This window comes from Danio rerio, chromosome 15, assembly GCF_052040795.2.
Source record: "Danio rerio strain M-AB ecotype USA chromosome 15, GRCz13ab, whole genome shotgun sequence".
NCBI lineage: Eukaryota > Metazoa > Chordata > Actinopteri > Cypriniformes > Danionidae > Danio > Danio rerio.
In genome coordinates, this window is record NC_141035.1 from 26,458,933 (window position 1) to 26,481,107 (window position 22,175).

Here is a 22,175-nt window from a genome sequence, read left to right on the forward strand (position 1 = left end):
AGCGTCGCTACTTTCTAAATCAAATCGCTTTTCAGTGGCAAAGCTATTTTTTTTTTGTCAAGTAGCGCAGTAGTGTCCACACAAGCTACATTTATCTATCGCGGAACAATAAGTGATGGCAGTGACAATCACTGAGCTGTGGGGCCAGTGTCTAGCTGATGAAAGTAAATCCATATAATGGCAAGAATGATGATTTCTTCTTCCTGTTTTACGGTGGTCGACAACAAACTTTTTTGTGCGCTACTGCCACCTCTCACTCTGGTCGGTGACGTCACCCACCAATTAGGCTAAAAGGAGAAATTTGCTTAATAGGAAGATGACTAAGAGGAGTTATTTCTGAAGCAGGATTCCTTGTGACCATACCTTGAGAGGTACAGTCCATGTTAAGATGTAGCAAAGTTTACTATGGTAATTACTATTAGTTCATGATAGCTTCTATGATACTACATTATGTTGTGTAATTCATTAATGAAGAGTTGTAAATATGTACACAATATAATGCTTTTTCCCAAATGTTTACCTTAACTATAAATTACTATACTATTCTAAATGTGTAACAGCTGGTTTTATTGGATGTTTTGTTTTTGTTGTTGTATACTATAATTTGTTTCTGTTTGGTACAGCATATTTTTTACAGTAAATACCGGAACAATTCTGCCTCATATGTTTCATTGACAGTTTTATTGATCACAAAGATATGATTGACTTAGATTTAAGTTGCTTCAATTTACAAATGAAAATTGCAAAAATTGCTTAGATGAAGCTAAGCTACGCTTGCCAAGTTACCTTAGCTTGCTACATTTCCCAGAGGGTAACTTTTAAGCTACATTTTAAGTAATGTAGCTAGCTTAGCTCACTACATTTTTCAAGCAGCTTGCCAAACACTGCTTATAGAGAACTTTTGAGGAACCCCCAAGCAAAACATATATGAGGGTGGGAGGAAGTAAGCATCAACATAACAGCTCTGTGAGACTATTCTAACATCCTGCAAAGAAATTCAAGCAGAAACTATCCAAAAAAAGTACAATGGATGTTTTGATCCAAATAGATTGAAACAGCTTTTGATTACAGTCAATATGACCTCCTAATGCTGCAAATTCAACAAATGATCATTTTCATTTTTCTTCTTATACAGCCTACACAATGTTTTTGTGTTTAATTATTTGAAATGGTGCATTTTCAGTTTTGTTGTTTTCTTTATTTTTAAAATACTGCTATCAGTGTATATTTATTTGATTAAATGTACACACACATGCACATTAGTTATTCACATTACCCAATAGATGATGTCATATTTAATTTGGAACTTGCAGACTTTTCAAATTAATTTATATTCAAACTATTTATATTTTGTTTTTTTCTAAACATTTACACTCCCGGTCAAAAGTTTGTTTTTTTAAGGTATTTTTAAAATATTATTAAATTGTATTATTTTTATTATTATTACATTTATTTAACAATTTAAATAAAATTATTCTGTTCATCAAGGCGACATTTATTAAATAAAAAGAAGTAAAATTGTTAAATATTTATTTATTACTTGTATGTTGTTTCAAATAAAATGATTACTTCAGTCATTATTGCTTTTATTACTATTACCATTAATAATAATAATAATAAATCTTAGAGCGATTTCTGAAGGATCATGCGACTCTGAAGACTGGAGTAATGAAGCTGAAAATTCATCTTTAAAAATCACTGAAATAAATTATGAAATTAAATTATGAACTCATTTTGAACAGTTCTTTTATAGTGCAATTATATTTTTGGTTTAAATAAGTGTTTTAAACGTGTTTTTGATTAAATGAATGCAGCTTTGATGAGCAGGAGAATCTTATTTTAAAACATTTAAAAATCATACTGAGCCCAAACTTTTGACAAGTAGTGTATGTCGATCATCTCATGTGTGTAGTGCCTTCTGTCTGTCATGTGCAGCCTTTTAATACTATAACTTGAGGTATTTTTGACACATTCCTGAATGTACAATTCACTCTAATTATTGTATAAAAGGTTACATTTTTCAACATCCGCTATGCGGTGCATGACATTACACAAAACAATCAACATGAAGAAAAGAGCAGAACCATAAACACACAGGTGCGATGTTCATAGCTTTCTCCTAGGACCGAGACAAACAGCCTATTGTCTGATGAGCGCTGGTCAATTGCAGTGATGTCAGAGCTGCATGACCTCATCTCCATCATAGGGATCATTTCACACATGGCTGCAAGCTGAAGCGGAGGGACAGCAGTATTAATGGGTTTTAAGGGTGGATTGTGGAGGCTGTGAAGACCAGCTGGTGCTTCCATGACCCCTACTGACATTCGCAGTACCCAAACAATGGCTTGTTGGTGTGGGGTATTTTTAACACAGAGTGGAGGAATGTCAAACTCCAGTCATGTTCACTGTGGAGGATTCAGTTCAGCTGACTCTGCAGACTGCGCTCTGGTTGACGTATCAATTTCATGCTCATTTGTTTATGTGGAGAGTCACACATCAACAGTTTAGATGGCAATTTAATGGAGCATGTAAGCACCAATGGAGGATAATTAGTTACAATTTGATCTACATTAAAAGTTTGAATCAGGAATTGATACAAAAATTAATTATCAAATAAAATAAAACAAAATATTTAAAGTAGAAACATTGAAATTGTATTTTTATCGTTTCATTTATTTTCTTTTTGGCTGAGTCCTTTTATTAATCAGGGGTCGCCACAGCGGAATAAACCGCCAACTTATCTAGCATATGTTTTACACAGCGGATGCCCTAGCAGCTGCAACCCATCACTGGGAAACATCCATACACACTCATTCACATACATACAAAGGCAATTTAGCTTACTCAATTCACCTGTACATTTCTTTGGACTGTGTGGGAAACTGGAGCACCCAGAGAAAACTCAAGTACTCAAACACGAAAGGAACATGCTAACTCTGCACCGAAATAGCAACAGCGCTGTGAGGCAACAGTGCTACCCACTACGCCACGCTATTTTATTTATTTATTTATTATTGGTTTCTTTTATTATGTTTTTGGTTTTTAAATTATTTGTATATAACTTTGAAATTTTTTTTGTAGCAAAAATCTATAAGCAAAAAGTGTGTGTAGCTTTCATATTACTGTTTACATTTTTTTCTAAAACAAAATACAATAATCATTTATAACTAAAAGATTTCAAACTTTATACGCACTCAAAAAAGTTTTTAAACAATAAAATCAATGTCAACTGTTAAACTGCTTAAGCTATTTAAGTGTTTTATTGTAGAACAAATCATATTAATTTTAAACTTTATAACTGTAAAAAAAATTCTTTAAAATATATATTTTTAATGTGAACTGCAGAAAAATCCATTAGATCATCTTAAATTACTTCAGCTTGTTGCACCTAAATGGATTTAGTTTTTCAGCTTAACTTTGCTGAAACTTTTAAGGGACTAAAACAAAAAGAGAATGAATGAATGAAAGAATAACTTTCTTTATTACTGAAAACTGTACTAAACTAGAGTTGAAAAAAAAAAGTTGAAGCTAGGCATGGGCCGGTATTAGTTTGATATACATTTCCCCCCATTAAACACAATATACAGTAATCATTTTACTACTTTTCAATTTACAATTCAAATGTATAATATTTTGGAACAGTAAATATGTCAGGCTAAATAATTTAAATAAATCATTGACTTCCACATAATACATTTATGTTGTCCCAACCCAAATTAATTAGTTTAACATCATTGTTTTTGCTAATTTAAATGGATAGAACATAAATCTATTAAGCTGTTCTAAAAAAAAAAAAACCAAGAACTGTGTTTTTTTTAGCTCAATTTAAATAAGTAGTTTGAACAGCATCAAACATATTTTTTGAGTGTAGCTTACAAAACACGATTACTTTACAACACATAAAAAACCTTAGTTGGGAACGGTATATCCAAATTTTTTGGTGGTTTTAAAACCTTGACTTTTCCTAACCACAATAAACCTTGAAAACGGTTATCATTCCATGCCATTTTTTCAGTGTAAGAACCCTAAAAACCATTAGCTTTCATTCAAGTACAAGAGGTAGGATACAGTGCACACACAGTCAGTGTGTACAGTTAAGGTAACAGACAGTCTGATGACTCACTGTCCCGTGTGGGTCTGTGCTCTGAAAGCCCTGCACCTCCTCTTCATCCCCCATGGGTTCTCTTGTTGCTAATTGTTGGAGAGTCACAACAGTTTGCTCATTGGCCAGTTTGAGTTTACAAAAGCCAGAACCTGACACCGGCTGATTCACTGCTAGGTCAAGACTGTTTATCAGAGCAGTGGGCAGAGGATCGCCCTCTTCATCAGCGAGCGCTGCGCTTGTGTTTAAAAAGCACAAAGTCATGCCATCCTCGTGACATCACTGCTCTGAGCCATGCCCTGGATCAGGTTGCTCGCCCGCATCAAATGATACTCTGGGCAGTGTTTACTTAGTTACGCTGGACACTGTTGTTGGATGCTGTCTGAGCGGTCAGTGCAGCTGGGGGATTTGATGCTCATTTACAGAGTTAAAATCCTTTTAAAAAAGGCTTAAATAAGCAAGATTTTAATGGCACAGTCTGAGGTGTGATCAGTGGCTGATTTAACCAATAAGCAAGGTAAGCGGCTGCTTAGAGCCCTAAGAAATCTGAGGGGCCCCAAATAAATACCTATAAGTAAAAACTGGACCTATAAATTAAAAATAACATCATTCATTTATTTTATTTTTGGGTTGGTCCCTTTATTATTCAGGGGTTGCCACAGCGGAATGAACCGTCAACTCATCCAGCATATGTTTTATATAGCCCATGCCTTTCCAGCTGCAACCCATCACTGGGAAGTTTATAACATAATTTTCTATCATATTTTGAATGACAAGGATGTTAACAATGTAAAAAAAAAAAAAAAAGTTTACTTTTTTAAACTTTTGCGCAAATATGTCCCCCACCCTCAATCATGAAGTAGTCCAGCAGTCAAACTAGGTGAAGATTTAGTTTAAAAAAAAAAAAAAAAAAAAAAAAAAGTAAAATATTGAATAAAATGTCATTAAAACTATTACAAAACAGTATATATATATATATGTATATATATATATAAATTATTTTAGTTGCGAATTCATTTTAAGAAAACAAATTATTTGAAACATTTTATAGGATGCTTTACATATTATTTTGCATTAAGACAAAATACAGAAAAGGAGATTGAGTGATGTAAGAAATAACAGCAAAATAAATCAATTAAAAATAAATTAAAGTACAAACTATTGGGCCTCATAGCTAGAATTGCTTAAGGCCACTAAATCACTAAATCTGCTCCTGGATGTGATCATGCTAATGTGAGGGACTCCTCTCTTAAAATGTGAAAGGCATCTCTATTGACATTATTTGTGGGTGCAGCCATTGCAGTCTTTTTGGCTCGAAACATCCAGGGTTATTCACTTTTATTGATTTTTAAATGTTAAACAGGGTGTCCGTGGGGTCTTAAAATGTCTTAAATTCCTAAAACTAAATGTTAGGCCTTACAAAAGTCTTAAATTTACTGAAATATTGTGTTGTAGGTCTTAAATCATTTTAAACAGATCTTAATTTCCCTATGCCTTTAAAAAGCTACTCATTCAGGCCGAAATCATCCAATCAACAGCAATCCACCTCAATAGAAACTTTAAGCAAATAGTTTAATGTTTAACTCTGTTTGCCTATAGTTTAATTATCTTCCTTACAATAGCATTTGTTTAAAAGTAATTTATTTAAGGTGAGAACAATCACCTGGAGAGAATTATTGCATATACTTAGCAATGTTTAGAAATGTTATGTTGAAAAAAGTGCACCTATAAAACCAGTTTGCTTGTTTTGATACATTATTTAAAATATGTGGCTGAAATAGGTAAATTGGAATACTTTGATGACAGTAAAATCTTTTCCTTTCACATTAGAAAAAAATCCTACTAGTGTTTATCCCCTCACAGGTCCTAAATTTTAGTTAAAAACAGCTTTTTATGCTGCAACTGATATTTCCTTATTGTATTATTCTGCTTTGTCTGTATAGTCACGAAGACACTTGTTTGCAGAACAAGTAGTTTGACTGTTTTCTGCTGTTTATCATCCCTTGTCATTTCTCTCATATAGGCATCTGAATTGGAAGTTCTAAAACAATCGCAAAAGGAGCGCACTTCTGCATGATCTTGATAAAATGTTAATCGTTTATATAATTATAATTTACTTTTTAATTGTACTTTTTGTATTTTTAATCATGGGGAAATAATGTAACAATTCAGCTAGACTAAATTCAAATAAACTGTCTCAACTGCATTTTTATTTATTTTTGTAACGAGTAGCTTCCAGTGGTGTTAAAGACTCTTTATGGAACTGTCAATGCAAACAAACCATATATACATATATATATATATATATATATATATATATATATATATATATATATATATATATATATATATTTATATATATATATTTACACCTTAAGTGTTGCCTTAGATGTGGTACAGTGCGTTTAAGTTGAAACCTCACATGTTTTAGTAGGTTTTGCTGAATCTGTTGTTGTTTTCCATATGTAGGGAAAATTGGGTTATCTTACAAGATGTGGAAAGTATAAGCCCACATGCGTAGCTATAATATATGACTGTACTGTAAACATACACTAATGCTCAAAGATAAGGGGTCGGTAATTGTTTTATTTTTCTGAACTTGTTTTTCACCAATGCTGCATTTTTTTTTAATAATAATAATAATATTGGGAATTACTATAACAACTTTAAAAACTGCTTTTCTATAATACATTTTAATATGTCATTGACTCATGTGATGGCAATGCTTGACAAAGAACTTTAAGTCTGATTACTCATTACATTATTAGTGTTCAGTGTCTCCATGATCAGATATCCTTACAATATGTTCACAAAAAAACTTCTTAATATTTCCAATGTTGAACTTTTTTTTTTAGAAACTAAAACAACTTTATTCTTGGTTTTTAGAAAGCACAAATGAACAGCATTTGTCAAAACTGATTTGACGGTTTAAATGTCTTTGCTTTCACTTTTGATAAACCTATTATGTCCTTTCTGATAAAATTTTGTAATAAAAAAATATACTGAGCCAATAATGATAAATAATTATGCATTTTTCAGATTTATTCCATTCCATTTCACCAATCACATGTCAAAGTTTTGAGATGGATTATTGGTGATTGGGTAGTTTAACTTAGACACAGAAAAATAAAGACCTGTTTAACATAATTTAAGACCTACAACAAAATAGTTAAGTGAATTTAAGACTTTTTAAGGCCTAAAAGTCAGTTTTTGAAATTTAAGACATTTTTCACACCTTATTCTTAGTTGTAGCCTTAAACAGAGCTGATCATTCTTAAAAATAAAGATGGCAGAAAGAAGCAAAAACAAAACAAGATTTTTAGTAATGCCATAAAAAAAAACCTTTTTGGGTTTGAATAGCGCTTCAAATATCCATTTTCATAATCCAAATGATAATTTTCAGCAATAAAGAACATTTTTATGTTCATGAACCTTATAAATGTAAAAGTTGTTAATGGAACCATTGGCAGCTTCATTTGTAAGAGTGTCGATATAAATGTATAATTTGCAGTAGCTGGCCTGTTTCTGGCGGGTTTCTCTGCAGCTTCAGTGAGCAACTCATGCATCAGGGCAGGAACCCGCTGAGATGAGAGGGCGACAGAAGTGCGCTTGTTTTGCTCCTGTGATGCTCCTCTGCCCGGAAACAGTGTTGCCTCAACAGCTGCGAGTGAAGAAGCGATTGGTCGCGAGCGAGGCGGCCGCTCGAGCGCGCGCAGTTCTGGGACCGTCTTTCAGCCGGAATCAACATCAAGCCGCCTGTTTGCCTCACAACGCGTTCGTGGAAGAAAATGAAGACGCATTAAACATTTACAGGCTGAGACAACAGATTAACTTATTTGTTGTATTCTAATCATTTAGATGACTGTAAATATACAAGGAACAATTGAAATTGTACTTTGTGGGCTGGAACATTCATAAAATGTGAATACACAGACACATATTTAGGAGAATACTAAAAGCAGAATTGAAAACATGTCTATTTTTAACATATATATTTCATATTTATTAAAACATCAGGCTGCTCCAGTAAAAGCCTAACATACAATTCCCTCGCGCCCCCTGCCGATCACACAGGGAATCGTCCAAACTTAATAGAATGTTTCTAATTAAAGGGATAATTCACCCTAAATAATTAATCTGTCATCATTCATTCACTTTCAACTTGTTCCACCATATTTAAATTTCTTTCCTCAGTTAAATGCAACTGAAAATTGTAAAAAAAATCTTGGAAACTAGAAGATTCCAGTTGTCTACTAATTTTCAACATTCTTCAAAATATCTTTTTATGTTTTAAAAACAGAAACACTTGAGGGTGAGTAAATTGGAAAGTACATTTTTCTTTTAGGATGAACTATCTCTTCAATGATAGAAGTTTATTTGGTTTATGACATTACTTTATATTTTATTTTTAATAAATGATAACATTAGTGCAGGACAAACTATATACATTATTAAACCTAAAAAAGGAGATCATCATGCATGAACCTATTCCTCCTCCACTTCTTCATCCGGGCAGCAGTAGTACTCCACAAAACAAATCTGACCGTCGTCATTCCTCACGAGATACTGTAGAGAGAGGAAGCCTCGACTGTCAGTTCTGACCGACACTTTACAGGACAGGGCCAAGGCTTTTGTGGACGGTTTCAACAGGGACATCTTATACCTTTGAGAATAAATGTAAGAGTGAATAAATCTTAGTGACTTTGTTTACTTTGCTTTTACTGTACCAGAGTACAGTATATTGTACTAGCAATGATACTGCAATTTGCTGAACAGCATTTCTCACATCACTAGATGTCTGTTGTCAAGCAGGGATCATAGACGACCAGGCACCATATATTGAAATGTGGAACAATTGCAAACATTGACCAAACTAAAGTACAGGTTCATTATGTTTGGCATCTTTAGGTGAACAAAATGGTCATCTGAGTTCTAAGTGAACCTGGATTAACCATATCATTTTTGTTTTTGATCTGGACTAAACAAAAAGAGAACCAAAAGGCAACTGTGAAAAGTTAGTCTGTTTTGCTACCTGTTGGTCTGTATTTTTGTACACTGGAACAGCTCCATCATGTCTGAGTCCTTGGGATAATCATAATGGGCATTTCCAGAATTACCAAATGTGGATAATCTAGGAAGAAAAGGAAAAATGTTTTTAAAAGCTTTTACAAGCACGAAAGCAAAAAAAGTACAAAGCAGCTTCAGATCATTTTTCCTTGCACATATAAATGTGTCCTGCTTTTATTCTGAGTCAAAAATAAATATTTTTCACAAAATTATATGAATTAATAACATAAACACTTAACCTACATTATATAAAATTACATTTATTATTTTTCTATTTGAACCATATATTCAAATAAATAAATTAATTAAAATGCATTAAATTAGTTAATAATAAATAAATAAAAAACAAACCGCAAATTTTTTTGTTTGTTTTTTTCATTTGTTAAAAAAACCCTGAATGCTTATATCATATCACCAAAGGTTTAAAAGTGGAAAACATATTCTGACCTGCATTTATCAAAATAAATAACGTTATCCTCAAATAAATGCTTTTCATTTGAGCTTTCCATTAAACAAAAACTGTATCAATAACCATTTCTAAAAAATCTTATACTGTTCTTAAATAGGAAATCAGTGCATTTGAATGATTTCTGGAGGATCATGAGATGTGGAAGACTGGACACATTGTGCTGGAAGTTGAGCTTTGCCATCACAGGACTGAACAGCATTCTTAAATATCACAATGCAAACACATACTGTAAATTGTGGGAAGATTTCACAAATGTACTGTGATTTTTCAATTTTTTATAAAAATAAAAGAAACCTTGTAAGCATTTTTTTATCAGATGGAAAAAAAATAAACATTTAAATTAGAGATGTCAAGATCAATATATATATATATATATATATATATATATATATATATATATATATATATATATATATATATATATATATATATTTTGTTTTTTTTTAACACATATATTGTTATGCGATGTCACAGAGTTAGACCTCTTTCTTAACTTCACACAGAAACAGCAGCGTTGCCTGCTGAGTATTTTAAGATAAGGTGCTTTTTGGTTTAATATTAGATTTTTTAAATATTTAATGTTGCACTTAAGTCCAAAAGTGAAGAATTTATGTTACTTATTACTTGATTGTTCAAGCTACCTCACAGAAGTGATCTTTGTTAAATGTTAAAATACAGTGAACTAAATAAAAAATAAGGAACATACTGGATTTATTTCTTTGCTCTTCTTTATTTTTTTAATGCATTATAAAAGTATCAGATCGAGTTTCGGTATTGGCAGATACTCAAAATCAAATGACTCGGAGGCAAAAACAAAAAAAAAAACGTGATCTGGACATCCCTTATTTAAACCACTTCAAACATGTCATGTTCATAACTACTGTACCTGAAGTAAGGATGGCTCGGTGACATGGTAATCTGCAGAACCTCACTGGTCATGTCCAGCTCAGAGAAAGCCTCTTTAAGACTGTCCGACTGCAGAATCACCTTGTTGGTCACGTTTGTACTGCAAAAGTCAAAGTCTATGGGCTCCTCGGGCTCCTGTGTGTTAATCTTGCATACAGTGACCACACCACCTTCTTCCAGGAACAAAGTTAGTGGATATCCATATCCATTGTAGCACATTCTCAAGGCGGTGCACACACCTTAATGATAAAATAAAAACAAAGATTATGTTACATTTCCCAAAAAAAGACTGGATCACAATTGTAATACACACCTGGCACTGTGCTTCCCCCGAAGATGGTGAGGCAATCGAGAAGAACAGTTAAGTTAACCTGAAAGCCAACTGCATCCTCTTTGATGATGTATTCTTGAAAGATGTCAGCCTGATGTCAGAAAATACACAAATATGCTTAAAGATTCAACTGTTCTCAGCAGAAAGTGTCTGAATTTGTCTGCTAACATCAACCTGAATGAATGCATTGGCCTGAAGGCATTTGGAGTCCTCAACTGTGACTTTCAACCCATTCTGTGTTGCATTGAAGATGGCATGATCCTTGAAAGAGATGGCTTTTAGGATGTTGGACAGATTCCTTGCATTGTCCAAACTGGCTATCAGGATGTACTGGTCAACATCGGATTGGGACTGAGTTGACAGAGGCATGTTATTACATCTGTAATGACATTTCAAAGTAGAAATGTTAAATAAATAAGTAGTAAATATTGTATACAATAAATTCACAGAAAAGTTAAAATATTAAATTTAATTAAAGAATGTAGGCAGTATTTGGTCCAATAGTTTACAGATAACAATCGTTAAATGGAAAAAAAAAAACATCAAATTTGCATATCAGATTGAAGTTTTAACATTTTCATATTTGTTTTGTACTATTTTTTCTAACTTGTTTTGTAAGTAAAACTAATGTTGTTTAAATGTGTGCTAGAATGGCTACTATGTTCTATTTTGAATGCAAACATAATCATAATTGTCAATTATAATACTAAAATATGGAATCCATAACAATTAAAAACAAGTTAAACACAGAAAAATGTATTGTCGCCGTCTTTTATTAAAAAAACGAGATATCTGAATGTTAATTTTTCTAATGAACTTGAAAATGTCTTTAACAGAAACATGAACAAGTTTCTATCAGCTGTTTACAAATTGTGACGAGAATTAATAAACATAATATTGGCAACTAGTTGTAAGTTACTAACGTTACTAAGTTAGTTAGCTAAAATGGCGTCAGGCCGTGAAAGGGCGAACATTAAACATACACAGTACATGTTCCTGTTGCTGAACTCACCTGTTAGATATATGAAATATGACAAATTAATATCATTTTAGAGTTTGGCGCCCTTAAATTGTTGCCATTAGCTCTTCTTCTTGTGATTTTGACTAAGTTTAGCTTCCCATCAGTTGTCTCGCGCGCGCATATGGGTCTGATGCAGAACTGCAGGACGAGTTCATACATAAACGTTTACAGTATTAGGAGGGGGTAGGTTTTTAAAGTTGGCTATGAATTTGTGTTACTACACTATTGCAAAACAGATAACATAACCGCTTATTCAGTTATTTATGAGACATAAGGGTGTTTATTTAATTTAAAGAAGGCGAGATCTCAAACATAAATATATTTAAGATGCACTCGTACACCCCTCCGTTTCATCACGAGTTGGACGGGCCGTCGCCAGACAGATGCGAGGAAGCGGTCGGTCGGTCCAACAGAAGTGCCACATAACCAAACAAAAGTCAGGTAGGGTTATGACATTTACTAGTTTATTTTACTTTATAAAGTGCCATTTTGTTCAGTAATTGTAAATATTGTATATACAGTTTAATAAGATTGTGGAGTTCCCAGCTGGTTTGTTTGTTTGTTTGTGTTTATCTATCTCAATGGCAACCAGACCATATCAGCAACAAAGCGAATTTTGTGAACAATAGCATCTCTACCTCTTCTTTTAAGTAAACATACTCTACGCTTACGTGGTTGGTGCAATGTAACGACTGTGGTAGTTTCATGTAACGTTACTTCAAATGAACCTGCTACGTTAACTAGCTAATCCGTTAGCTAGCTCATTGTGAATTGGGATATGCTTTATTGCAAGAGATTGTCATGATGGAATCAGATTGTTTTGTTTATCATTGCTAAAGCATTTATCACGTTATATTGTATTATCTTCGTGTGGTGGAATAAAGAGTTGCTTTAACATGTGATAAAAATAAGTTTATATATATATATATATATATATATATATATATATATATATATATATATATATATATATATATATATATGAGAGAGAGAGAGAACTATGATGTGCAATATAATAAAAAAGGTTAGGTTAAAAAGGAGTGTTTACATGATGTCACGGCAAAATTTAAATGCTAGTAAGGCTGTTAAATATTTAGGGCATGTCATTACAGAAGATATGAGTGATAAAAAGTACATGTACAGGGAACGTTTAAAGTTATATGTTGAAGCAAATTTGCTAGGGAGAAAGTTTTCGGAGCAGGTTAAAAGTTAAACCTCTTTAGAACTTATTGCAGTTCTTTATACACAGCTCCTCTGTGGTATAATTAAATAAAGTGTCCATAAGCTCCAGGTTGCATACAATGATTGTATGGAGATTCTCTTAAAAACATAGATGGTGTAGTTAGGCATGGGCCGGTATAGGATTCTGACAGTATGAAAACCATGAATAAAAAATATCAGTTTCACGGTATTAAGATTACTGCTCTGAAATATATTCTTTTTAAATGTCTGGGTAAAAAACTAAAACTTTCCCCCCTTTGAACACAATATTTATTTTTCAAATATTTAGGAGCAGTTAACAAATCAGACTAAAAAGTTCAAATGAATCCATGACTTCTGCTGTCTTTATTTATTTTAAAAACACTTAATTCATTACAATTTAACAGGTATCTTTGAATATTTTTTTCTGTTGGAGATACTGTTGTCCCAAAAAACAACAACAACAAAAAATGTTAATGAAAAATCTTACACATACCTTAGGAACTGTATAGCAGAAAATTATAGCAGTTTTAAAACCTTGACTTTTCCCAACTATGGTATACCTTGAAAACTGTTATCGTCCCATGCCTAGGTGTAGTACAGGTGAATTATTTTGTGATGTAAGAGTTTGATCATTTTTTGCTTTGGATGAGAAATTTGATCTATAAGTTTATTTGTCGATAAGAGAATTCTCAGAATAGCATTTTAATGTTAAACCCTAGGCTTATGGAGGTGCTTTATCAGTCACCTTTAAAATATTGGCATAACTGTATTTTTTAACGTATTGTGTGGTTTATATTGTCTTTTGTACTATTGGACCTAGTGTCTAAAAAAGATTTTATATATATATATATATATATATATATATATATATATATATATATATATATATATATATATATATACATACATATATACAGTATATATACAGTGAGAACATTAAATATTGGGACATCAACACAATTCTAACATTTTTTGCTCTATACATCAACACAACGGATTTGAAATTAAGACGGTCAGTTTAAATTTGAGGGTATTTACATTCAAATCAGGTGAAGACTTCCAGACTTCAGGATGTAATTGACTGCAAATGATTTGCAACAAAGTATTAAAAAGTTAAAGTTTGATTCATGATTATTATTCTATCCCATTACTTTCGATCCATTAACGAGTGGGAGGCACATATGCAAACTGTTGTAATTCCTACAGCGTTCACCTGATTTGGATGTAAATACCCTCAAATTAAAGCTGACAGTCTGCAGTTAAAGCACATCTTGTTTGTTTCAATTTAAATTTGTGTTTCTGTATAGAGCACAAAATATTAGAACTGTGTCTTTGTACAAATACACACACACAAACAATGTATATGTCAATATAGTTGTATACTGGCCCGGATTGGCTAATCTGGAGAATTCCGGGAGGGCCAGTCCATTTTTTTTGGCCACTAGGCCAAATTTTTTTTTATTGACCATAGCCTCACTCTTTTTATTCATTATTTGGCGCAGCTCCGCTCTTTTTATTTATTTTCTAGCAGCCCCGTGAGCAAAATGCAGCCTGCAGGTTAATGATGACAGCAGCGCCTAAGTGAATATAAGAATTCAAATAATTAATATTAGTGAATATTACACCTGCTCAATGAAAATCAGATGATTCAGTACATTAATAAATCTGACATAACTTGATCAGAAATCTAAAAAGAGGAGAAAAAATGGTCAAATGGTCCGCACGTTGCGTTACAACGCTGCCAACCCGAGTTCGAACCTCACCTAAATAATCTTTTTTTTTTTTTTTCTTTTCATTTTTAGTGTTAGTATAATACTGATTGGGTTACTTATGTAGGTGTACATATTTTATTTTTTGTGTGACCGCCCTTACAAAGGACTGGATATCTATAAAGAATTTTGCACAGAATATATATTCGGATATTGCAGGAAAGGACGTTGTAAAGAATAGTGTTGGAGATTTAGCTATCCCTTTAATCTTCTCATATTTATGAAAAACATTTGAACTTCTAAAGCAGCTGTGTCCTTGAAAAAGATTGTATATTGTCATTAGAAACTAAATTAGAAATGACGTTATTTTAATATAGTCAGTCGTGAACTGAGGTGGGCCGGTCTAAGGCTTGAAACTCCAGGGCTAAAAAGCAGTCCCACTCCGGCCCTGCTGGTATATAAATGTTCAGAGCAAAACATCGTTTCAAACTAATTAAATGACATTTTAGCCATGTTGTACATCAGATTAACGCGAAAAAGTTTTTTAGAACATCATTGCAAAAGCAGCAAACTGAATATTCTTAAAATGCATTCTGAAAGTTCAATAACAATAAGTAATTATTACTTATTTTAAAGTGATAAAGCATGTATGTTCATTATCGTTGTGATATATTATTGAATACTGGCACGTCTAGACATTTTACTTTGCAAAATCAACACTGTATTTGTCAGTATTGAATACAATAAAATTATGCATATTTTTCTTTTAACATACTTCTGTTTCTGTATAATTATCAGCCATTATTGAGTCACACAGGCAGGTTACGGTCCTCTGGTCATGGCTAAAGACCCGTTAGCAGAGGCTGGTCTTCATTTTGATGAGCTCAACAAACTGCGAGTACTTGAGCCTGATGTGAGCCAGAAAACAACTGAGCTCAAAGAGGAATGTGAGGAGTTTGTCGACAGTAAGTGTTTTTTATTTTTTAATCTCATTGTGAAGTTTATCTCTCTTAACTGAATTTCTTTGCTTTTTGCAGTCCAGATCAATAACTTCTCCTTTTGCTTTTGAAAACAGAGATCGGACAGTTTCAGAAAATTGTAGGTGGACTTATTGAACTTGTGGATGAACTTGCGAAGGAAGCCGAAACTGAAAAAATGAAGGTACGTTGTTGTTTTAAACTATTAGCAGTGCATATTTGCGTTTTGTATTTATATATGGTTCACCTTCAGGCCATAGGGGCAAGAAATTTGCTGAAATCGGTTGAAAAGCAACGGGAAGCCCAGCAGCAACAGCTTCAGGCTCTGATTGCAGAGAAGAAAATGCAACTGGAAAGGTAAATATGATAATACATCATAATACATCATTATGGTCTGATATTTTTCTTCAGTTCTATTTTTCAGTCATTTTTCAGTTACTGCATGGTAATTTCCAACTTGTTACTTCTAAAAGAGAACAAAAGAAAGAGCATCACCATAAATCTATTACAGCATTTGCATTGGCATGTGCACAGTGCTAGTTAGCAACTAAATACATGTTATCTGCATTACGTAATCAGATTCTGAAAGTTAGGTTGTAACTTGGAATTGAAGTATATAACATTTTAAAATAATGAAACATACTTACATACATACATACATTTTGGACTCCTCCTTTTATCTTTCACTCACAGCAAAGTAACTGTTGGAGGGGCGTGGTTAAGCATATATCACCCAAACTTGTGTAATCAGAGGTGTAGATAGTAAGTGGTCAGAATTTAATTAACGAATATCAAAACACTGAACATCTTTTTCACTGAATTGACTAATTCAGAGCACAGATTAATTTCAGCGTGCTAGCAAAATAAACATGTGGTTACATCAGTTGGTAAGTGAAAAGTTCGTAATCTAAAAGTAGTTGAAATACATAAACCATTACCTAAAATGAACCACAGTTCTTCATGATCATCAGTAATCAGCAATTGACTACAGTTTCAAAGTAATCTGCCCAGAACTGTATGCCGTTCATTTTAGGCCACCAATATTGCTTATGACAAGGGTTTCTGAATGTTGCATACAGCCACTTCAAGTAGTGAACAGCATTGTGTTTATGCTCTGAATTTCTCTTCAAGACTAAAAAGTCTTTTTGTTTTGCAGGTATCGAATAGAATATGAAGCTCTTCAGAAAGTGGAAGCTGAGCAGAGTGAATTCATTGATCAGTTTATACTGCAGAAATAAGAGCACTGTGTTTCCTCTCTCTGCTGGACAGGAAAAATGATGCTATGCATCTTGATTCACATTGACTTCCTAATAAGTGCAAGGTCTCAAACTAGATGAACTGAATTGAGCAGTTATGGCAGACAACAGACGTCTGTTTCAGCCTCAACCTCACAGCATTGAGTGCTTTTGCATGGCCAGTTCCTGGAGGCACATCCTTGTAATCTTTCCAACCATAGATCATAATCTCAGATGAAACTATTTATATACAAATGTTATTTATACTATTTATATGAAAATTAGTTTGTAAATCTGATCTTTTTTTTTACAATAGGGAAATACAGTATTTGCATGTTACTGTAAATAATTCCATCATGTGACATCTTCAGGTAAATCTATTGTTTTCTGTATGATTACAACTCCTGTTTGAGACTTGAACCCATGTCGTTTTTATTATATCATATCCTCATGATATTTTTATTGGGACCAAACCAAAATAATTTCAGTAGAAGTTATGGAAAAGTAAGTTCATTTATTACTTGTTTACATTTACCATGTGTAATCTCAACATTGGGCAAAGCTCATAAAGATCTGAAGAACATTTGAATAAAAATATATTTTGCATTTACATCTGCTGTCATCGGTAAACAATTTCTAGAGCTTAAAAAATGGTCACATATAATTGAGAAATTTGGCACATATTAAATCACGTTTATCAAATAATGACTACTAACAACCCTGTTGGGATTTGATCAATACATACTGTGCTCTAATTTAGGGTGTAGAAAGATGAACTGGCATTTATCTTTGTTTCTTGGCCTTTGAGGGAGCATTTCCTTTCAGAGATGGTGAGTTGTAAGTTGCGCTGAAGAGCATGGTGAGCAGTATCATAATGGGAATGATGAGGTACGGAGCATAAATGGACACCAGGGTCAGACGTTCATTCAAAGTTTGGGGTCCCGGATGTGGACTCAAAGGAAACTTGTGGAAAAGTATGTGGCTTAAAATTGGGACCAGAGTGGTGGCCACATGAACAGAATAAATTATGGCTGGAGTTCTGATCCATTTGCAGCCACCTATTAAACAGACGAGCACAATAATTAGCTGGAATAATATGACCTTAGCTAGTAGAAGACAATGGATTACTTTCACTGCATCTAAACCAATATCATGTTTATTAGAACCCATCCCAATACCAACTTAATTATAGACAGTAGCATCTCCTCTTTATCTTTAGGTCACTTCCCAATCAACAGCTAGATCTTAGTGAATTAAAAATGCAAAAAGAAAAAAAAGGGAAACATATAGACAAATGATATTAATAAAAGTTTTCACTGCACTATTAAAGTTATAAATGACCTTGAATAAATGACATGTTCATTAAATATAATTAACTTGTTTGCTTAAGTTTAGTTTCCATTTGTCAAAACATTTTATTTTTTCTATGCCATAATATTTTAACCAAGTTGTTAATGGTTAATCTTTTTTTTTAGTGCCATTTTATTTTTTTTCATGTTGCTTATGCAGTCACCAAGTTTTACCTGTTAACTAAGGCAGGAAAATGTCAATTTCAAGAGCTACAAAACGACTTAAATTGACTCAGTCTTCTAAGACTGGGTGCACTTGATTCTTTCAATTTAAAAAATCTAAAATTATCTGTTGTTGGCCCTCACGATGGCTTCTGAATTCATGGAAAAATATAGTCAAGTTAAAACTATTTTAATTTTATACAAAGGACAGTAGTGCCTTTATTATAAGCCATTGAAGTGCAGCTTTTCAGTCAGTAAAGGTCAGGAAATGTGGCACTTGGTCAAGAGTGGGACTCCTGTAAGCTGATTAAAAAAAAAAAACCAAAAGCAGACTAGTAAGACAGGAACTGTTACATGTAGCAATTAAAAAAGATACTAGTATTTAATAAATAGCTCTTGATTTTTTTTTCAACAAAAGTGCTGGTATAACTCCAAACTGCATGAGGCAGTCTCTCTGCAATACTTAAATATATTGACACCAAACTTTAGGTTCTTCATGGTCACCTAACACTGACCACAACATATCAAATTTGTAACTTTGCCACCTATTGATCAAAAGCTAAAAAACAATAACATTAACCTTGTTGCTTTTGGCTCTTGAACTGCTTTGCTCATTCTGCCTTTGGACTGCTTGGCCCTTTATTTGCTGCTTGCAGCTATATTTAAAATAAGATACTAGCATCTAAAAAATAGCACCTAATGAATAAGTAATAAAAAAAAAACTTAACCTGTTATAACAAGTCCTCACCAATGGCAAGAATGTACTAGTAACAAAATGTGGTTTGATACTCGTAACAATAGAGCAGTTACTAGTCAATTCTGAAATAACATTTAAGCAATAAGTACTTCTATCTAAAGCAGGGATGCCCAAACTAAACTTTAACAAAACTTTAGTTTAAACCCCAATTAAGCACACATGAACCAGCTAATCAAGCTCTTTCTATGTATAGTAGAAACTAGGCAGGTGTGTTGAAGGAAGTTGGAGCTAAACTAAGCAGGATACTGGCCCAACGAACCGAATTTGGGCACCCCTGATCTAAAGCAATCTAGTACATAACAATATGTACCAGTATCTTTAAAAAGGTACTAGCCCTACCTAAAAGAACACATGTAACTAATAAATAAGCAATAATACTACATGGAAAGGATACGAGAAATAAGTACTAATAGCATGAAAATAGACACTTGTGCATTGTATAGAAACATGCTTCCCACTTACTCTAAGCCAAATATCTAATTGCCTGACTTTTCACAGATATCCCCCGACTTAGATGAATTTTCATGATCTATAATGAACTGAAAAAAAGACAATTGTTGTTTGGAGCACTGAATAGATACCATCAAGGTACAGCCTGGTAACTACATTTGATTGCCAGTTGACGAAGCTATAGATAATTTTGAGGGATGTAAATGATAACAATAGTCCTAACACATTTCCTGTTTTACCTTATTTCCATTAGTTGCTAGAATCCAAAAAGCTCCACATATTGATAAATACTGCTATAGCAGCTGTTTTAACCTTAAGTTATGATAAATTTCCCTCTTTTTAAAGTTCAAAAATAGTTAGAAATTAGCATTTTGATAAAAAAAAAACATTTAATATGACAATAAAAACCCTGATATCCATGGCTCAGGCAACAACAATATAATATTTCCCGAATTTCAATGTCTGGAATAACATCAGTCCTTTGAAAATTCCAGAAATCCCTGTAGATAAATTGCTTAAAAGTCGTTTTAAATACAACTCTGGTTTAGTTATGAAGCCTTATGCCCGTTAGATGTCACTGTTGTGACATTAAAAATCGCTTCTACAAATTATAACAGGAGTGATGGTTTGACCGGAGCAGAACTGACCCTTCAGAAAGGCGTACGCTGCAACTGGGAAAAAGGGCAGCTGCACGAGCGCCTCGCAGAACACAAACGACTTGAACCACGCAGGAGGGTCCATCATCATCGGGTCCTTAAATTCACCAGCATACCAGTGCAGGAGCTTGATCAGCTGTAACGCAGATAATAATGTTTACCTAGTCCTGACGTTAAAGAATTACATTTATTCTATGACAAACACAGCTGAGAGTGTGAACTTACCTCAGGTGGATATACATGTTCGGGAAGTAAAGCTTGAAGATCAACCAGGAGGGTAATTGGAATGTGCGAGGCGAAGTAAATGAAGTATATGATTTCCAGGACGCGAAGAAACATTTTAATTGTCTGGTTTAAGTGACGGGTTAAGTGTTTTCGACAGGTTGTTCCTCCGTCAGGGTGGTTTAGCAGCGGTGGATTGGCGTCAGTGGGAAGAGTAGAGTAGCGTGTTAATCCTCTGTTCCTGATTCGTCCTTTGGCTCGGATCTTTTTAATCCTTGTTTTCCAATTGGTCAATCGGCTCGGTTGATTCCTGGAGTGGGCGGATTCCCAACTGCTCATTGGCTCATGGGGCAATCGTAAAACTACCATAGCAGCAACTCATAGATATATCAATGGCATATTGTCATAATTTTTATAAATTGTTTTATACCCGTCAATCAGATGATACTTCTACATCCTCTTTTTTAGATTCGATAACTGACCTGAAAATTATAGAGGAAAGTGATAAAATTTGCTGTGATGAACCTATTTCTATAAAAGAAGTAATTGATTCCATAAACCTTTTAAAAGTTAATAAATCACCAGGAAATGATGGTATTACTAATGAGTTTTACAAGACTTTCTCTATTTCTTTAGCTCCTTTCCTGGTTGAAGTTTATGCAGAGAGTTTTTTGCGAAGTGCTCTCCCACCTACTTTAACACAAGGTTTAATTAACCTAATTCCAAAGGCCAAAAAGGATCCACTACATATTGAGAACTGGCGTCCAATTTGTTTACTTAATACCGATTACAAAATTTTAGCTCAAATTTTTGCCCAAAGATTACAAAAGGTAATGAGTTATTTAATTGATGAATCGCAGTCTGGTTTCTTAAAAAACAGATTAATCTCTAATAATATAAGATTAATTTTAGACATAATTGATTATTCTGATTTTATTTCTGATGAAAGTTTTATATTATTTCTAGACTTTTACAAAGCATTTGACACGGTAGAGCACAATTTTATTTTTCGTTGTATTAAAAAATTTGGTTTTGGTGATTTTTTTTTATAATGCTATCACGACACTTTATGCTAACAGTAATTGCTCCTTGAAATTTTGTTTTGGTACTTCAAGTCGTTTTAGCCTTCAGAGGGGTATCAGACAAGGATGTCCCATTTCACCCTATCTTTTTCTTTTGGCCACTCAAGTACTTTCTCAATATATTAAAACAAGTGCCATAAAAGGAATTATCATTGCGGAAAGGGAATTAAAAATCAGCCAATTAGCAGACGATACTGCTCTCTTTTTAAGAGACGCATCTTGTGTCCCCTTTGCTATTAATACAATTCAATCCTTCTCCAAAGCTTCTGGTCTTTTTTTAAATTTATCTAAATGTGAATTACTTTCAGTAAAAGAATCTAGTCTTTCTACAATTAATAATATCCCAGTTAAAGATAATATAGTTTACTTGGGTATCACTATTTGTAAAAATGAAAAAGTTAGATGCTCTATTAATTTTGATCCTATTATTGAGAAAACTCGTAGAAAATTAAACTTATGGCTCCAGAGGGATTTATC

At 33.2% G+C, this 22,175-nt stretch overlaps 3 protein-coding genes across 4 annotated transcripts; 1 reads left to right on the plus strand and 2 right to left on the minus strand.

The window, feature by feature from the left end:
• Positions 1–7,931: 7,931 nt before the first annotated feature.
• Positions 7,932–11,950, minus strand: rad1 (RAD1 homolog (S. pombe)). The gene is given in 6 exon segments (NM_200898.1): positions 7,932–8,765; positions 9,135–9,233; positions 10,525–10,783; positions 10,858–10,966; positions 11,050–11,254; positions 11,888–11,950. Coding segments are annotated over 5 exon segments (840 nt in total). The 5' UTR covers positions 11,245–11,254; positions 11,888–11,950; the 3' UTR covers positions 7,932–8,587.
• Positions 11,951–12,277: 327 nt separating this feature from the next.
• Positions 12,278–17,630, plus strand: ift20 (intraflagellar transport 20 homolog (Chlamydomonas)). Of its 2 annotated transcripts, none has more exons than XM_087282683.1 (5): positions 12,278–12,341; positions 15,603–15,773; positions 15,884–15,969; positions 16,039–16,142; positions 16,942–17,630. In XM_087282683.1, exons 2-5 carry the CDS (start codon positions 15,647–15,649, stop codon positions 17,021–17,023), a joined length of 399 nt encoding a protein of 132 aa, XP_087138809.1. In that variant the 5' UTR covers positions 12,278–12,341; positions 15,603–15,646; the 3' UTR covers positions 17,024–17,630. The 2 variants fall into 2 exon arrangements, with proteins under 2 accessions (XP_087138809.1, NP_001001833.3); NM_001001833.3 differs by having other exon boundaries at positions 12,278–12,337; positions 15,607–15,773.
• tmem97 (transmembrane protein 97) lies at positions 17,515–20,842 on the minus strand. Its single transcript, NM_001326398.1, has 3 exons — positions 20,620–20,842; positions 20,386–20,530; positions 17,515–18,078 (listed from the first exon to the last, which is right to left on the minus strand). The coding sequence occupies exons 1-3, from the start codon at positions 20,731–20,733 to the stop codon at positions 17,804–17,806; spliced, it is 534 nt and encodes a 177-aa protein (NP_001313327.1). The 5' UTR covers positions 20,734–20,842; the 3' UTR covers positions 17,515–17,803.
• Positions 20,843–22,175: the final 1,333 nt, after the last annotated feature.